Consider the following 20,250-nt stretch of genomic DNA (forward strand, 5'->3'; position numbering starts at 1 on the left):
AGAATCTATATGTCACGAATCAGGGCATAAAATAACATGTTAACTGGACGACACTTGTGTTGCTCAGTGCTTAGATTTTGTCACCCAGTGACTATGGGTGGTGCCGGCGTATTTTTTTTTATGATTCACATTTTAAATGTATCGGAATTTAAAAAATAACATTATGTAAATATTTTAGAGTAATGAGCTATGATTTTGGCCCAAGAGGTTGTGAAGGGAGCCTTGGCTTGTTACAACGTTCTAGAATACCTAATTAAGTGAGATTATATGGACTATTTACAAGCAAATATAATCGAAAAATTCATTAAAAGATACGTAGCAATGTGTGATTTTCACTTAAACTTAAGAATTAACTTAACCGGACCCCCCTTTTTGATAGGGGGTATTCCATGCCCCTCAGACCCCCCGGTACTGTCGCCCAGTGGAAATTCCTTAAAATATGCTCTGTCACGAATTATATCCTTGTGCAGTTCTATCAAGACACCAGAGGTAAGCTCTAGCTACATATGTGATACGTTTTATTGGCATTATCTATATGTCACGAATTATATCCTTGTGCAGTTCTATCAAGACACCAGAGGTAAGCTCTAGCTATGTGATATGTTTGATTGGTAGAATCTATATGTCACGAATTATATCCTTGTGCAGTTCTATCAAGACACCAGAGGTAAGCTCTAGCTACATATGTGATACGTTTGATTGGTAGAATCTATATGTCACGAATTATATCCTTGTGCAGTTCTATCAAGACACCAGAGGTAAGCTCTAGCTACATATGTGATACGTTTTATTGGCATTATCTATATGTCACGAATTATATCCTTGTGCAGTTCTATCAAGACACCAGAGGTAAGCTCTAGCTATGTGATATGTTTGATTGACAATATTTGTATGCCAATATATCCTTGTCCAGTTATTTCAAGTAATAAAACGTCTTTCAAATGTTCCTTTTTAGCGAATTTCCCTATAGGGAAGTAGCTATTACCGTAGGTCTCATGGTAAGACTTAGGCCCGGGACCGATTTACTTTTTCATTTTAATGTCCCCAGAGGCCAAAAACACCATTCGTTAAAATTTTTATATATGTATATATATATATATATATAGATTTATATATATATATATGTGTCCGTGAACACGATAACTTGAGTAATTTTTATCCGATTTTGATGAAATTTGGTTTGAAGGTGTAAGGCGGGATAAACTTGAATGAGTTTGCGATCCAGCATGATCGGACCATGGGAACAGGGTTTTATGGGGGGTTTTATGGGGTAAAAATTGCTTTTTCTCACTTTTTACCCTCAAAACACAAAATTTCCCAATTTTTCTCCAAACCTTCTTAAAGAGCTTAAAAAAACAAACAATTCAGTATATCAAAGTGTTTTTGTACGGTTATTGGTTACGGAGAAAACTAAAAAAATTGTAAATTTAAAATTCCCATGTTATTCTTATGGAGAATATTGTAAAATGTTGTAGTTTGCTTGTTTATGGATATATTTTGATCAAACTTGGCAAATTTATTTATTTTATAGTAAGCTATCAATATTTTACTAAAAATACACTACTTTATTAGTTTCCTTGTAGCAGCAAACCTAGGTACTCGTTAAACCTAATGTTATTTAAATAGATCAATTGAAAATCAATTCGGCCAAATGGAAATTCGCTGAGACGGCAGGTTTGCTGCGGCGGGGGTATTGTAAATATATCAATGATTTTTACCATCTTTGTTACAATAATGTCAGGGACGTTTTTAAGTCCTTAGAAAACAATAGTTTTGCAAATGGTTTTTTCACAGCCAATTTAACTATTCAACAAGTGGCTGACAAAGTTTCTGTCAAAATCAGCTGAACAAAACGAGCTCATTTTAAAAGCTCATAATTTGTGTTGTTGATTTTATAAAAAAAAACCTTTAAGCATTAAAAAAAAAAAATTGGAAACAGTGAGTTTTGAGCGGATATAAAACATTTACATTTTTAAGGGTTTAAAACCCAAGGAGATCAAAGCTGAGTTGGATCAAGTTCATGGCACATCTGTTCCTGTATTTGCAACTGTTTACAACTGGAAAAAAACAAAAAGGAGTTTAAATGTGGCCGTACATCGACACAAGGTGAACCTAGTTAAGGACGACCAGTGGAAGTGACTACCCCTGATATGATTGACAAAATCCAGGATATGGTTTTGAATGTCAGGTGAATTACAGTGTGTTTAATAGTTGAGGCTACAGGTGTTGGCAAGGTACAATGTAATCAATTTTATATGAAAAGCTGGGTGTGAAAAAAAGTCTCGGCAAGATGGGTGCCACGCTTGCTTTCAGATGAGAATAAGCATGTGGTGGATTCCAAAGCTGTATTAGCGCTTTATTGTAGCAATCCTGATGAGAAGGGAACAGTCCAAGCAGTGGGGTTTTTCGAACGAACGAGCACCGAAGAAGGCTAAGACAGTGAGATCCCTGGCGAGTATTGGCAACTGTTTTTGGGATGCTCAAAGAAAAATTTATATTTACTACCTGGCAAAGGGACAAACAATAACTGGAGAGTACTAATCCTCATTATTAAGCCAGTCATTGATGAAATTAAGGCAAAACATCACCATTTGAAAAATAAAAAGACCCTCCTTCATGAAGACAGTGCAAACCTTTGCAGATAGCACACATGCACGGTTTTTATGGCAAAGATCATGGAGTTGAAGTACAAATTATTGCCTCATCTACCGTTTTACAGATTTAGCCCTGAGTGACTTTTTTTTAATTTCCTTATATAAAAAAAGTGGCTTGGTGAGCAATTTTTCATGTCAGATGATGAGGTCATGTCTAAAAAAGATGAGTATTTCAAAAGCTTTTCAACTTTTTACTATTTGGATAGCAAAAGGAAGTTGGAGAAACATTTAAATAAGTTTGCAGAGCTGAAAGGAGATAATGTTGAAAAATCAATTACATTTATACAACAAAAAAGTGTTATTCTATCTTTTTCTAAGGATACTTTGAACCACCCTTGTATAGTCCTCGCCACCCTAAGTTGAGGCAGCCCAAGCCCGCACTAGATATACGGCGTGCGGCCTTGGGCTGCCTCAAGTTAGGGTGGCGAGGACTATAGTTTGGATTGAGCCCTCACTTCTTTAATTCAATTATTTCGGTTCTCTTTGAAGAAACCTTCTATTTCAAACCCAATAGAATATTCACATAGCACGTAGGTGTGGTATTTCCTTTTTGCACATGCAATCCACTATTTTACTTGTTTGCGAGGTTTTTAGAAATCAGTGTACAAGTACTCTAAGAGATTAGACTATTAAAGCATAAATGTTTAACCTCAGTAATTTTATTTTACAAGCCTGAAATTGTGCTTGGAAAACTGACATACTTCAACAATAACACAGAATCATTCTTCTAGGTCCCAGTTGTCAACTTTTAGGTTGTTGCTGCCCAGCTATATTTCCAGCTTTGAATTCATCAGTAACCTTGAAGTTATCTAAGTGTTTGTCATATCAAAGACAAAATGCTGAATACAAATCAACTAAGGTTCAACTTCTACGTGAAAGAAATCTCCTACAGAGAGACAGTTCTGCTATCCTAAAAGATATCTTTGTTGTTTGCTATCTAGGTTTGTGCAACTGGAGCTCGAAACCAATTTTATGGGAAAATATCACAGGGTAACTAAAACATCTACTAGAGAAGAGAAGCCCAGCAAAACCAACACACTGCAAGTATACAGATTAGTAAGTAATCTAGGATCTAGTCTAGAACAGACTACGATAGTGGTGTTACTTGGACATCTGTTACTTGTTAATAAAGTAACATAAGAAACTCATTCTCCTAGGTCAATGCAATGTCAAATAGAAGCATTGCTCACTAAGTATGATAGGAAATCAAACTGAAAATATGCTAACCTAGGTACCAACATCTATTTGCACAGCTCCACAAACCACCCTTATCAGAATAATGAAAAGAATTGTTTCCTAAAATTGTTAAGTAGGCTATTACTTTTTCACCCAAATTATTTGAACCATCAAAATCATTTGTTTATTATTCCGTTAATTTTAAATACCCCCACCACAGCAAACCTGCAAACTAAGCAAATTTCGATTTATCTGGCTGGATTTCTACAGTACTAAAATATTCCCTTAAATTTTTTTTTGATTTAATTCCTATTTAAATAAGTTTGTCAGTTTCTGCCCAAGTTAACGGATAGCATTTCTCTGTGACTGCCACGCCATCTAAGGCCCCTATTAGTCGTGAGCAACATGTGGCGCAGCTAGTGGAGCCGCCGGTGTCGGACCTGTAGAGGGGCATGGAGTCAAATGGTGCCTATTAGCCGCGGGGAGACCGGTGGTGCCGCCGAAAAAGCTGCCCGAGGTGTTGCCGGGAGTGATTTTGCCCGGCAACATGTGTCCCGACCGTTTTAGTGTCCAGGCAGTCGGGGGGCATTGCAGTATATGGAGCCTATTAGCCGTGGGCAACATGCGACGCCACTGACTGCTCGCGCATGCGTTAAAAACGCGAAAACGGAGCATGCCACACAGTCTACATCGTGGTTTGAGTCGATTGAGACGTGCATCGCCATATTGTTGGTCTATTAATTAGTTACTTCTGTTCCCTTTGTTTACCTGTGACCTTTTTAACGGTGTATTCTTTCCTTTTTGTGTCATTCATTAGCGTTTTTAGTTGTCTTTAGTTTTGAAAAAACAATGTCTAGTGCCAATAGTGTCGTGGTAATTGTGGATGCAGTAGAAGAAATCGCAACTCTTTTTTTTAACAGGAGAACAAGAAGAAGGAGCTCCGAACTGCTCAAAGTCATGTTTGGCACTAGAGTATTGTGGTGAATTCCACGGTTTGAGCGAGCTACGAATGTGTCGCGCGACTAGTGTCCAGTTTCCAAAACGCTATTGTCCACCGGCGGCTCCACTAGCTGCGCCACATGCTGCTCACGGCTAATAGGGGCCTTAAAACAACTACTGCAGTCAAGGAGACATCATCATCGTCTCTCTTCCTTGTGGCGAAATCATGATTTCAATTGGAGTAAAAATAATATATACTCGTATATATGTTTACAAGTGTAAACAATGAATTAGGCGACATGGTTCTATAGCAGAAATCTTCATAAACATAGTAAGACTTCCATTATTTGCAGAAATCTTTTATAAATTGTAAGGCAATTGAGGTTGTGAAAATGGTTTATTCACTGGGTCCAAAAACAATTTCTACGACCTATCAAATCAAAACTTATCAAATAATTTACCTGTAGAGAAATAGCCTACTACTTCCAAAGTTTTAATTACAGTATTTAATTTTCAATGAGTTTTTAAACATAACTGTTAGTATGCAAAATATATTTTCTGTTATAATATAATAATTAACTAAAAAGCTTACCTCTTCATTCCTATAAAGAAATTATAATTACGTTAAGGGAAAACACACCAACAGTACTTTTAAGATTCAATGAATGAAAGATAAGTCTATAGAAAAGAGACATATTATACAATCATTTGTCTTATAAATCAATGATAATAATATATAGTACATTATTTTTAATCAACTAAACTTGATAGCAAAATGTGGCTTTAGAGAATGCTAATGATAAGAAAACCAATGCAACTTTATGAACTTATCTGAACTGTTTATTTTTTGTTGCTTATGCTTAAAAAAAAAAACATTTGATAACAACATCCTGAATAATGTAATACTCATTTTAAGTTTGGTTAGTTCAAACTTCAAGAGCTGTTTTCCAACTTTGGTTTTAATCAAATGTTTATTTTTATAAGTTTGATATAATGGGTCAGGGGAAATATCAGTAGAAAGATTTCATCTTAAATACAAACCGATTCACTCGCTACAAATGACTTTAGAAAAAGTACATATTATAAATATGTATCAGCTTAATTAGTGGTATACCTTCCAGTTTGGTATACCGTACTTGAAAGATCGATGCGGTTATTTGGCTAATCTTCTCAGTGAGGAAAAGTATTTCTAGTAAAAAGTATTCCCATTAAATAACCAATGTAATATACCAGCTGGCTACAAATTGCAGTTTTCTTTTAAATAGAAATGAGTTGGAGATTTTCTCTTTGGGCGAATTTCCCATATAAGGAATAAGCTATTACCATAGGTTTGTTTTGATGTCCCCAGAGACCAAAAACCTATCCAATCAAATGCATATCTTTAAATATATTTTTCTTGGTTTATACTTTAGACAGTTAACATTCCAAAAGTATGAAAAATCAATAATAATCTAATATAAAATAACACAGGAACATTAAGATAATTCATATTCAAAAAATGTAGTATAAAACTCACACATAACAAATAGTTGTTCGCTTTCCATTCATTTTATAATAGTACTTAACTCGTCAGAAAATTTAAAAAAATAAAAATATAATATCCTTTTCTTTTAGTGTTAAAGAAAAGTAGCTTAGTAAGAAATGGAGGTAGTTTAAAGTCATTATTTATTAACAATTATAATTAATATAATCAGTGGAGTTCATATTTAAAACCCCCAAAATCCTCGTTCCCATAGTCCGGTCATGGTGGTTCGCAAACTCATTTATTAACGTAGGTTTATACGTTTGTACCAAATTTCATCAAGATTGGATGATTTTTACTGATGTTATCATGCTAACAGACATATACATAAAAGACATAAATAGAAGTCATGAAGTAATGAACTGAATCTAATATTAATGATCTGTTTCATGACTTGAATTGTCCCATTATATCAGGCTCCTATACTGTATATATGTATATTGATAATTTAATATTTACATTTTATTTTACAATATTAAGCATTGTATTTCACTCCCAGTTCTCTCTTAATTCCCTGAATTTTGTTATCTTACTTAATCAATCTTTTACCCAGGATAAAATTTAATGATCAGCCCAAATGAATATCACTCTACATAAAAAATATTTCTCCAAACTTAGTACAGTATCGAATATATGGGTTTTTTAGGGAGAGGAGGGAAAATGCTTTTACGCACACAGGTAGCCAGTCTGTATTGTGAGACTCCTGAATTTATCAGACTATCACTAAAAACCCCCTCTACTCTGTTGGACACAGACTTGGAATTGTTTGTCACATTACTTCAAGTCAGGCCAACATGTGACCTAAGCCCTCAGGGCTCGCACTGTTTCTGGCATTTAGATTCTTTATGACCTGCACCACATCCCGGTCAAGGTTGAGCTTCTTAGCGCAGAGGATACCCTGGATGTAATGTGACACACAGATCCAATTGCCCTCACTCTCCATCATCATCGGTATGACCGTGTCCACCGACAGCAGTCCAACGAACTGTTGAGCCTCCAGGGGGCCTTTCCCAATGCTGGCAGAGGAAAAAAGTATGTTCCACGTCATCGGGAATGCCTGGGCAGTATATGCAATCAGGTGACACGGCTTTTCCCATCCTGAACAGGTACGACCGGAAAAAGCCGTGACCCGTCGGAAATTGGGTGAGGTAGAAGTTCACCTCCCCGCACCGCCGATTAAGCCAAGGTTGGACTTGCTGTATCAGTCGCCTGGTCCAGCGTCCCCGTGTCTCCTGTTCCCAGCTCTCCTGCCATAGCTGGTAGGTGAGGGTGCGTTCTTCTGTTCCAGCCTGGTCCTCCCCACGGCGCTGATAAATTGCCTTCCTCTCCGCCGCCAAAAGTTTGACGGGGATCCGTACGGAAGATCTGATACCGCCAGCTAAGCTTGCTGTCCACCATGACCCCAAGGTACTTGGCAGTAAGAACGGTTTGGACCAGTTTGGAACGACATGACGGGGTCAATCCGTTTTTTTTTTTATCAAAATCACAATCTCGGTTTTGTTCAAAGTGAGCGAGAGACCGTGGTCTGCCATCCATGCGTTTAAGGTACGCATAACTCGTTCAGCTTTAGCTGAGCCAGCCCAACGCTATGTGCAGCTATCAAAGCTGCAAAGTTGTCTGCGTACCCAACCAAAATAGTTTCCTCAGGCATTTCAGACCTCAGAAGGCTGTCATAAGCGACATTCCAGAGGTTTGGGCCGAGTATGGAACCTTGGGCAGCAGCAGAAGTGACACTCATCGTCCGCGGGCCTTCTGTAGTGTCATACATGAGGATGCGGAACCGGAGATACCGCCTCATGAGCAGATAACTTATTACTTATCACTTATTACTCATTACTTAGTAAGTAATGGGGGGTAACATCCTCAATCCTCTATGATGCGCATGAGGTATGCCGGGAGGTGAAAGGTGTTCTCCAGAGCGTCCTCAGCATATCACGCCACCTTGTGGAATTAAATATGTGTTTCGCACATCAAGAGTTACGAGCAGCACAACCCTACAAGAGTAGTGGTTAAAATATTCAGCTCTCATCATGGCTTGCTTCACCTCCTAAATAGCGTCGACCATAGATCACCCCATACTGAAAAAATTTTTTAGGTAAAAAAAAGATATTTTGGAAAATTTTCAAAAAAAAAATAAGTTCGCGCTCGATGAAATTGTATAAATTATAGGCCTATAAATATTTGAAAATAGCCACTTTGTTCTAAATTTTATGACAATTACAAATATATAGTAATATAAGGAAGTAGATTTGCAAATAAATAAGTTATGGGCAAAAAACAGATTTCAGTAGGCTACATAGCGTTTAGCTAAGAATGCATAGCCTAACCATAGCTAGGAATCTGGCTGATAATTTACATCAATATCCCTACCTACTTCTTCAGGATCATCAACCAGCCCTTCAAAATCACTTAAATCTTCTTATAATGCACCACGTATATCACTACTTTTGATTTTTAACACTAAAACAATGATAAACGTAATAAAACACATCAGTCATCGGTCCGAGGTTAACCAAGCTGTTTACAAATACACACGTCAGCTGTCTGCTACAATATTTTTGGAACTAAAATGAATAGCGCTTAGAGACAGACCTCCGGAGAAAGCTCTGAATCTGTCAAATAAAACGATACCTAACTCGATCCAGTTCAATCCGATTTTGTCAGTCATAGAGCCTTCGTCGTAAACAGTGTTTGTGAGTCGCTACAGCGACACAAAACACTACACAAAGTGTGTTATGTGTCGCTGCAGCAACAAATAACACTCGGAGGGTTAAAATCCCCACCCACGTCGACGTGTCCTTTGGTATCCCGCACGCTCTCTTACAGGCCTATCTTCTAACGAAAGTCACGGATGGCCTCGTTGTTAGTGAGGTTGACATTGAAGTAAGTGACATCCCTGCACCAAACCCAAACAAAACCTCGGCCATTCGCATGTATGAGGTAATAAAAACAACAAACATAACAAAATCTAAAATAGAAGTAAATAATAAAATAAATTGCAAGTTCTTACGGTAGGCCTAGGCCTACATTTTGATACTCCTTAACATATTTGCTACGGTAAATCATTTTAATTCAGTTGTAACCAAAATAAGATTCTCTTAATGATAATGTGTTTTTAATCTAGTGTTTGCATACATAGTTCCCCAAGAGTTTAGTAGGTAACAGCACAACACATTCACCAACAGGTCCAAAAACCTACCAAAAGCAAATAAAATGTTGGAGGGAAATGAGTTTTACTAGCCTTGTATGTAGAGGGAAATATAAGATCATTTTTTCATTTCAGATTTTGACAAAAACGGCTTGAACGATTTTGATTAAAATTGTGTAGGCTATGTTTTTCTGGTAGCTCATTTAATTCTAGACATAATTGTACAACCTCCCAATGCTGTAAAGATTACTATTCAAGATTACTATTACAATTTTTGTGGTTTACCCATGGAATATCAGTTACTTCCACCGCTTACAACATGCTTTAAGGGTTGTTAAATATCTAATGGGGGGATGTATGTGTCAGTTTATCCACTATATTAAAGATTAAATTTCAGCATTTCGGGTATCAGACTGATTCAAACATACCCAATAGCCCTACTAACGTATGTATAGCGAAGTGCAATAGATTCTTAAAAGCGAGAATCTGCAGTTAGTTTACTAAAAGGTTTAAGGATAACGATGTAATCACCCAGATTCAAAACGCTTGAGAGCACTCTTTATGGCGCTGTGCAGTGCAATAGTATAGGAACATCGGAGTTAAGCAACATCGTACTGAGAAATAGGAGCTGAGGTAGAGCCTTAATATCAAGCAACAAAATGTTTTTAGATGCCAAACTACAAAACTCACCTGAGCCTTTTTCGTCGCTCAGCAAGCCCAAACAAGTCTTTGTAAGAAGCATTCTTGGTGGTGTTCTCTCCAGGGAAGGCATCAGTGTTTTCTTGTTTTTCTTCCTCCGTGTGGCCGTTTTCTATGGACGCCCCTTCTCCCTCGTCCCCGACTATGAAGTTGACAGGTTGCACTGGAGGTTCATCCCCGTTAGTCAGGTGTTCGGGTTGATGTTGGTCGGTTCCAACACCGTTGGCGTGTTCCGACATTACGTCCTCTGCTGGTGGGGATGGTCCACCACTCACGAGATCTGAAACAATAGATTTTGATTCAATAACAGTTACATTTTACTCTTTAAGTAATCGTGATCATTCCTACATAGCTCAGGGTATTTTTTTAGCTGAAATGTTCAAGAAATAAACAGGAAAATTTCTAATCTATACAACTTTAGTACACTATATTTGAAAGTACCTACGGCCCAGACTTTTACCCCCAGATTTTTACCCCACGAAATTTTACCACTGGCCAGATATAGAAATTATTGAGAATGATTAATTTTCTTCTTTCAGTTTAAATTTAATAGTAAACATTTTATTATTAAGTAGCCTATCGGTAATTAATTTTATATTCGGGTTTGGGGCCAACTGTTGGTTAATATGTATGTAAAATGTTTAGGCCTACTATTAAATTAAAACTGAATGAAGAAAATTAATCATTCCCATTAATTTCTATATCTGGCCAGGGGGTAAAATTCTGGGGCTAAAAATCCGGGCCATACATTTTGAGCTGACCTCATTAAGGGGGGAAAGTCCGGGGGTAAAATTCCAGCCAGTACACTTTAGGTTTTATAATTTGATGTGTTCTGATTAAATTCACAACCGTGAAAATATACATTATATTCCACCATTAATCTATTTAACTGATGCTGTGCAACTCAAAAGTTCGCGGCCGGAATTTCACCCCCTGGTTTATGACGTCAGTTTCGACAGGGGGTAAAATTCCGCTACCCTGTTTTTGGCCTCTGGGGACCTCAAAACGTAAAAAGTAAATCAGTACCGGGTCTAGTTTTTACCATGAGACCTACGGTAATAGCTTATTCCCTATATGGGTAATTCACTAAAAATCAACATTACAAATAACATTTTGTAAGTATATGTTTTCTTCATAAATTGGGTTGTTTACAGTTCGATTGAGTCAGCATGATAAAACAAAACCCATAGGCTTTAAGCATAATTTTTCTCTGAACAACACTTAAAAAATGTGATTTTGTTTAAATACAGCATTGCAAATTTCCTGATGAAAAATTATAATAAAAACATCAGTTTTTTTGTCATTTTAATAGAACAAAATAATTTGAAATTAGAATTATACCAGTGATTATCAACATTCAGTACGTCAAATTTCAAAATGGTGTTAAGTTACAATTGCGTACAAGTTATTTTTTGTTTCAATATGTTATAGTAATTATGAGACACAATGCCACAAGTATGTAAATAAGAAACCCAAAGTTAAACAGAGTTGCATTTTAAAATTATTTTACTGAACTAACACATATTTTGCCTACAAAACATTTAATTGTTTATTCAGTGCACTGAAATTGAAAAAAAACTGCTGGTACATTCAGTTATGTAGATAATTAATTAGATATTTTATTTTACTTATTTGAATCAAACTGTTATCTTTTATCAATCTATTTCAATTAAAACAACATAATATAACTCTTTAATGAATTTATGTTTTCACATTTAAAATATACATTTTAAAGGTTTTACGTACGTACTTGAGAGCTCACACACTATTCCCATAGCTTAGTAAACTACTAAAGGAAATTTGAAGTAAATAATAACTAGCAAATAGCAAATCACTGATATCTTATCATTAGGTTATCTGGTCAAGCTAATTAGTAATTACAAATCTAAAAATCCTTACTCAAGTAATCTCACCCGTTGGCCTATTATAACTCTTAAAAATGTTAATAAGCATAGAGAAGAGTGGGACATAGCTGAGATAGAAGTGATAAGAAAGGTATGCAAGTAGAGCTGTTAACAACGGCAGGAAGTAAGGCCAGAGGTCAGTCTTTACGACAACTTCTCAACTTCGACACTTCCTCCTCGGCTATCAATCGGCAATCATTAATTGTCATATTGAGTCAATTAAATACGAATTATATAATATTAAGAAGTCAATTAAAACCCATAAAATTAAATCTAATATGTAAGTGGGTGTTAAAGGTAGATCAATTTTAGTCAACTGGTAATGTGTTTAAGCTGATAGCTGATGTAATGAAAAACATATATACATAGTAATTTATTGTATGTAGGCTAAAGCCTTGAACTATGACAGATGATCTCAACCTAAAAAATATTATCACGGTACACCTGTGATGCTACATTTGAATACTTCACTGGATCATATCTTTTGAAAAAATAAAAAAGTACTGGTAAAAATGAAACTATTCGACAATTTTTTATCATACGTCTGTTACTAACAATATATTTTACTTAATAAAAATGTATGGGAAGCTGAAAAAAATAGATTTTTGACTTCCATACTTACTATCATCAGGAGGCCGGTCAGTGAAGTTTGCTTGCAGTTCTATATATACCCGTTTCATGGTGGTATTAAACCCACTTAGCATTACTCACTCTAACACCTTAGTTTTCTCAAACTTTCAACCAGTCTCTTTCATATAAAGTCCATCAAACGACCCTCCAGGATGGAACAGTAACTGAATAATTTTTTTTATCACTTGCCAGATGCTGAGAAAAATTTCTTTAAGTTATTTTTAACGTATTTATAATAACTTCATTGATTTCAAATAACTTAATTGATTAAACGTTTTTTATCCACATTTGGTTAGGCTATATAAATTACTCTGTAGGCTACTGTATTTGTTTATAGATATAATTTATGATTTTTCCAGTCGTCTACAAAAACTAATCATGTTACATGAATTTAGATGTGTGTGTGAATAAAAAAATTTGTTTTTATTATATGTCGTACCAAGTATGTAATCTATTTAAGTACGGCTCTTAGACAGTTTTTTTTTTTTAATATGTCTAATCTGAAGGAACCTTATAGTATAGTGCAAATTTACAGTAACAGTATTACGTTTGACTGCACGTACAGCATCGAGAGAGAAAATAATTAATTAGTATAAACTTGACTGCCTTCAAAAATAAGGATGCCAATGACACAGAAAAAATATTATTGAGGTTTCTCTCAATTAATTATTTATTTATGGCTTCCTTTAAGACTTGCAACAAAACTTACAAAGTTTCTGGTTTTATAGTTGTGAAATTAATGATAGGTACACTTAATCACTGTAAACTAACTGATTGGTTGGTTCTCAATTCGAGGAAGGAATTTTGAAAGGCTGTGATTGGGACTGTTCATAACGCTACTTGCTGTGAATATGGAGATCTTTATTAATTATCAAGGATCTAGGCCTGTATTTAATTGAAGAACAAAACTCAATACCTGGTGTAAACTACCGGTTTACGGGTAAAAATTTCTATAAGACGTTTATAAGAGTAAGAAAGAAGTATTGAATGATCATGATCAAGCTGACATTTTTCAGTAGCATCCTAAATTCACCACTTTGAACAGATGCATCCATAGTTAATAGGTGTAATCTAGTAATACCAAAGAACCTTTACTTTTTTGGTCAGCAGGGAAAATTTTCCAAATATATAAGAAAACCCATATTTTTATTGTCTAGTTTGCTAGAGTAGGATAATTACTGTATTGTTTAAAGTAAACTACACAACTTATTGCACAAGAGTGATAGGTTAAATATAATGATTTATTCTTCAGTTTGTTATTTACAAAACACATTAGTCTCAAATAAAAATGTGTTTAGCCAAGGTGAAAATATTTAAGTAACAACAAACAGCAGTATTTACCTGCCATAAGATGCTAAAAAAATCTTAATAAAACTAAATATGCTTGTCTTTACAGGTTTCAGGGGAACTAACTAGTAAAGAATATGAACACAGTTGCAACAATTGAATTAAAGGAACAAAGATTTGATTGCCAGTATCACAAAAAGTGATTTATACAGGGTGTCCCGGAACTCTCTACCAATATTTTAGGGCATTGCTCCTGGGTAAGAAACATACCTAAATATCATATTTAAATTGTCCGGAACTCCTTAGTTACTCACACAGCCGCCATTTTGTTTTTTTCAGTTATTAATTTTTTTCTAAAGAATGGTTAAACATACGAAATGGAAACTTTGCACAAACATTTATGACAACTAGACAAAGCTACAAAAAAATTATGACGATTTTTCAAATTCACAAAACAAAATGCCGGCCATTTAAATTTTTTATAAAATCAACGGTTTTTGAGTTAATTAAGAAACAAAATTTTAAATGGCCGCCATTTTGTTTTATGAATTTGAAAAATTGTCATAATTTTTTTGTAGCTTTGTCTAGTTGTCTATAATGCTTGTGCAAAGTTTCCATTTCGTATGTTTACCCATTCTTTAGAAAAAAATTAATAACTGAAAAAAACAAAATGGCGGCTGTGTGAGTAACTAAGGACTTCCGGACAATTTAAATATGATATTTAGGTATGTTTCTTACCCAGGAGCAATGCCCTAAAATATTGGTAGAGAGTTCCGGGACACCCTGTAGAAGTGATTTATATTGTAAGGATACAATAAATCTGAGGAATCAACAAAATAACAAGATAGCTGGATGGGGCGGTTAGTAAATTGAGGATTGCTGCTTAGTTCCTCAAGTATGTTTAAAGAAGAGACCTCGAAAGGCCCTGCGCTTGGGACAAAATAAACATATAGCTCAAACATATTGTACCAATACATATATTGTACAAGATGTACCTATCTTGGAAGTTTTTTTTTATTAATCACTGTTTTCCTATTTTTGAAATGTCATCAAGCAAAAATTGCAATCGCTGAAATTTATCAAAGTGTTGCCCTACTCCTGGGAGTCGCTGAGTTTGAAAAAAATCATTACGATTGTTGCCGCGATCGTGATTGATGAATGACAAAATCTGCCGAGATCGCAGAAATTTATCATTGTTGTTGCTATAACCATGAGAGATGATCAAGCGTGTTGCCGTAATTGTGGGAAATTATTATTAATGTATTGAGATAGTGCGAAATCATTATGCTGCTGTGATCATGTGAGATACCCACTAAATCGCTGCCAATATGGTGTTAATAGTTTTAAAAGTATTTTTTGTCAAATTTATGACTGATTTAAAATAAATTAGGCTAGTCCTAATTTACAGTGGGAGATTGTTATCGTATGTATGTGTATTGTTGTTTATAATGTTTCAACATTAATTCAATGTTTGGGTCTAGTGTTACCTATTTAATGTTTTTACCCATTGAGTAAATATATTATAGACATTAATTAGGTTGTCATAGCTATCCATTCAAGCTACAATCTATAAAACTATTCAGTGATCCCCTACCTCCTCAGGGGGCGGCCCTGGATTCTTTATATGATTTTTATGATCAGTAACTTTGTTCCAAGTTTGGTTGCTCTAGGCTATCTTTATTATTTATTATTTAACTGTCCCAGGACTTTTTCCACCCTGTATAGACAACGTGGCATAAGAATAAAAATAAACAAATTGTACCATACCAAGACTAATATACAATATATATCATTATTATTTTTATAATTATTTTTAAAAAATCTTATGAGCATGAGTAACAAACTGGTGATGGGGGAGTACTTTTTAGTAGTAAGAATCAGCGCTTTGAATGTTTGTGCAGGGCCTTGCACTACCTTGGGGCGCTCTGGTTTGAAGCCTCTTTGACATTTTCTATTAGACCTACTCAGTTTGCTTTGATCATTAAGCCTTTAACAAATGATTATGGTTACAAAATTAACTGGTATTGGAGTGCCCAATTGAAATTGATCCCCACTGACTATGTTTTATTTTATGTATCTACTGTCTTATGAGTAAACAGTAGGTATATAAGTGTAACCATAGTGCAACACAAGTAGACTCCTCATCCCATTGTAAATTTTAAAGCTTGTTTTTTTTTATGTATTTAGTTTGTGTACGTCCACACTAATTCCTGGGATAGACAACATTTTGTACGGGTGATTTGTCCTTTAATATTTGGTTATATAACTAGGAGACCAGTTATTGTTCATGATTATATCATTTTATTTGGTTAAATGAGGTTTTAAATGACTGAACTATCAAGAAACAAATTGTAGACAAAACATGATCCCTACAGTTGGACGTACCTAGAACTAACAATAAAATTGGCTTCAGCTGTTCCATTAGGATGACAAATCTACTAAGGGACTATGTTTATGTTTTATATATGGTGTAATTTAAATATATTATTACAAGTAGGCCTATTATTTGACATATTTTTATACTTTCAGATGATATGAATCCCTACTCAAAACGCTATTTTCAGATTGAATTTCAAATAAAGTTACTAAGTTACCGTACACCATATGTTGTGATAATTGGCTGTTGTGTCAATAAATAGCACTAAATGCAATCATGTGTTTTCATTGGAATCACAAAACTTATCTGGCCTTACTGGCCAAAACCTAACTGGACAGAATAATGGGATGTTGGAGTCGTAGGCCTACTCAGGCTTTAATGTAATTTTACTAAAGAACATAACCAATAACAAAGTTAGGCCTACATTGTTTTTTTTTTCGGAAACAGGGAGAATGTACTTAAGAAGGTTAGAATGGCTAGATGAATCCACAGTTAATCGTTTCAAAGCACACAACGCACAATGAAAACTATTACTGTAGTGGCCTAAGTTACCTCTTCTAAAATTTCTTTCAAGGATCCGATAAAAAAACTGTAGATTTCTCCGGCCATAGATCAGCACAGTCAAACACATTCTAAAATTGAATAAGACAACAATTGAGGTGCTAGAATAGTAGGCCTAGGCTACCAAATAAACATCAATATAATGAATACCTAGGTAATTTTCAGAATATAATGAATATATTGTTTTAAGAGAAAATACGGGTACAGTTTCTTAACTGGGCTATGCTAATATCGATTGAAACTATCGATAGGCCTAGTAAACCTTCATGCGATTTTTTCACCATCAGCAAGTTTGGTTGGTTAGGATAGGTTATGATAGTTTAATTTTATAATAGATATAAGGTATTTAAAAATATCGATTATTAATCAATATTTTTAATTCGATAGTTTCAATCGATATTAGCATAGGCTAGCCCAGTTAAGAAACTGTACCCGAAAATATCCATAAAATATTTTATAATTTACAGGATAGGCATTTTACTTGCAAATGCTGCTTGCAGATTCAATTTTCAATCAAAATAGCCTACTTTAAGTATTTTCATATTGCATTCTAACAATTTTCTAATTACATTACCAACTCAGTAAGTTAATCATACCACAAAAAATACATATTTATCTCTAGAACTTTATCAAATAAACCCTCAGGAAAGTGGAAAATTATTCAAGTACTGTTAGGAATTTTTTAGGTTAGGTTGAGGAATTTTGAGGTTAGCCTACCTGCGAAAAACACCATCTTATTACACTGAAAAGCTCTTCAATTCGAGTCATATTTGTATTGGATGTACAAAACTATCACATTTCTATTTCAAACTATTCAGCAAATCAAGAAACAACTATATTTCTTCTACACATATACGTTATTCAGTCATTTTGAACCATAGTATAAAGACATGGTTTCCACTGACAGTTGTCACTTACTGACTTACTGTTTATTATTGTCTGTCAGATTTGAGATTCTTACTTGCTCACCATCATAACAACTATCTCTGAACTAGTCTAAACTACGCATTTGACCTTATAAACGATTTGCGTCACTATTCCAATAACATCATAGGCAACAAAATGAATTGTTTTTTAAATCATTCCGTGTGTGTGAACGCGAAAGGAACAAAACAAACAATACGATTCCGATTCAATGCAAGCGCAAGCAAGCGAGATTCACTGCTCTGTACTCCTTCAATTCAAAATAGGCAGGCTTGTTTCAGTTGTGTAAAGCATGGTGCGTAACTGCTAAATGAAGGGAGTTGAGTTCGTTTGACTATACACTATACATATCAAATCAAATCAAATATTCCTTCATTGCCAGTTAACATATTTACATGCATGGCTTGCGTCACAATTTATAAATAAAATACATAATAAGCAATGACATAGATACACATCATTGCAGAAACATCATGCCTAAAAAATACAACATATTTATGATTGTAGTTTACATAAGTCTTTCACGCTATAAAAACTATTTTCTAAAAGACGTATTGGTAGTTGAATTTGTCTGCAAGAAAGTTATTTTTAATTTTAATTAAGAATCATACATTAATATGTTGAAGTCGTATTATCTTACCGTCATGTTTTAATATAAAAATCAACCCAAGAGAATACATTATAAGACTGACGTTTTGCTAGGGTCAGTAAGACAAACCGATTATTTACTGGGAGAAAGATATAGGCCTATCGATTAATTATATATCGCTTATATGGAAACTCAACGAACTATAAAAAACGTATGCTTCTGATGAAACATAATTTACGATGCGTTTTTCCCTACAACCTTTGAAAGTATATAAAAAATAAATTCCTGATCATCAATGTATATTATGTTTAATTAGACTATTGGACTGCCCTTAAAAATCGAACTTGTTAAAAACAAGGCTTAAAATATAGTATAATATAAATAATGAGCCTAATCGAAGGATTCTTGGAAATTAAAATTAATTTCAGTTTGAGTCAAGTGCTAGCCTAATATACAGCTGTGTCTATTGTTGGTGCGAAGACCTTTTGTTGTAAATTGCGTCTCATTCATATCACAATGGTTCCCTCCTCTCGCCACCAACCAAATCAAAGCATGGCGAGAAGTCCATGAATGTGAACACAGATTCTCTACCCTACGAGAACTCCATGTATTTTATAAGGTGAACTGCATTAATAAGATGGTTGGTGGTCCAGAAACTTATTTAGACGATAACTCGCAAAATGTTTAAAGTCAACTATATAGAATTAAGTACGGCAATTATTTCTATTATTCTACTACTACTGTACTGCACAATACGTCTGAATTCTTCAACAACAGTACTGCATTGTGAATTGGAAGCTCAATAAAGTGTTAAATTGTAAATTCGTGGAAACTATTTTTCAATAAGTTAAACTGCATCAAAAGTTTAAGTTTTGGCACGAGAATAAGCTCAAGTAGATTTAAAATGTTTAATATATCAAATTATATATTTTAGTGACATCAAGAAGTGCAACTTAGTACATGTTATGTTTCATAGTCTAAACCAATAATTTGTTGGAGCTTCTAGATTCGACCATTCAGTAAATTACTTTGGGAAACGCGTTGATTAATATCTCAATTCTAAATATGTTTCGTCGTCGTTAGTTATAAGTTACTTGTTTTCGTGTAATTTCAGGTTGTCTTTTTGTGCGTTTTGGTTTTATTATGATTTAATCATATTTAATAAAGAAACTTGCTTGATTATGAGTGAAATATATCAGTTTATTTACAGTATTAAGGAATCTTAGATATACCTAAAACAAATTAAATTCGTCAGAAATTAAAAGGGATAAATTTAGAACTAGAATTCGGGTTCTGAAGCCAGTGTGAAAGCTAACACGATAAAAAGAATTATCCAGAGTGTTTCACTATAGTTATACTACAGCAACACTGTAAAACAATTACTATAGTTACACAACTTAATTGATTCATTATAACTGTTATGTACTCTAGTTGTTTCAAGTCATTGCATCTTCCGCCATAAGATATATGCATTATTGTAATTGGAGGTATCCGTTGGAAATAAATAAATATGCATGTGTAAAGTAACGACTACACACTTCCAAGTAAATTATAACCTTCAATTAATTGAATCAACTAAAGTGATTCATTCAAATCTATAACCATTTCCAAGATTGCAATATTAATAATAAAATAAGTATATACTCTAATACGCTTATAATCGACTTAATATGCAAAAAACGTGTTAGATTTAATTTGAATAGATACTTATTTGATGAATGTTTCATAGTTAGGAGGAAAAAGTGTATTAAAGCAGATTTAACTTTTTTAGTTAAAAATGTAATCGTAACTGATGTGGAGTTTGGATACTAAAACTACGTACACCTAAATATCTAATACT

At 34.4% G+C, this 20,250-nt stretch overlaps 1 protein-coding gene across 4 annotated transcripts in view; it reads right to left on the reverse strand.

Annotated features, from left to right (window-relative positions):
• The window catches only part of LOC129005621 (acetyl-CoA carboxylase-like), a 118,526-nt gene that overhangs the window by 86,293 nt on the left and 11,983 nt on the right, over positions 1–20,250 (reverse strand). The window contains exons 1-2 of one of the 4 annotated variants that reach the window (XM_054434576.1): positions 17,615–17,645; positions 10,130–10,418 (exon numbers count right to left, since the gene is read on the reverse strand). In XM_054434576.1, the coding sequence (XP_054290551.1) occupies positions 10,130–10,418; positions 17,615–17,630 (305 nt within the window). In that variant the 5' untranslated portion in view covers positions 17,631–17,645. Of the gene's footprint in view, positions 1–10,129; positions 10,419–11,888; positions 11,950–12,664; positions 12,738–17,614; positions 17,646–20,250 lie in introns of those variants that run through there. The other 3 variants (XM_054434574.1, XM_054434575.1, XM_054434573.1) reach the window with 3 other exon arrangements.

The sequence above is a fragment of the Macrosteles quadrilineatus genome, unplaced genomic scaffold (assembly GCF_028750875.1).
Source record: "Macrosteles quadrilineatus isolate MER2022 unplaced genomic scaffold, UCM_ALF_1.0 Scaffold_28__1_contigs__length_1566739, whole genome shotgun sequence".
Lineage (NCBI taxonomy): Eukaryota > Metazoa > Arthropoda > Insecta > Hemiptera > Cicadellidae > Macrosteles > Macrosteles quadrilineatus.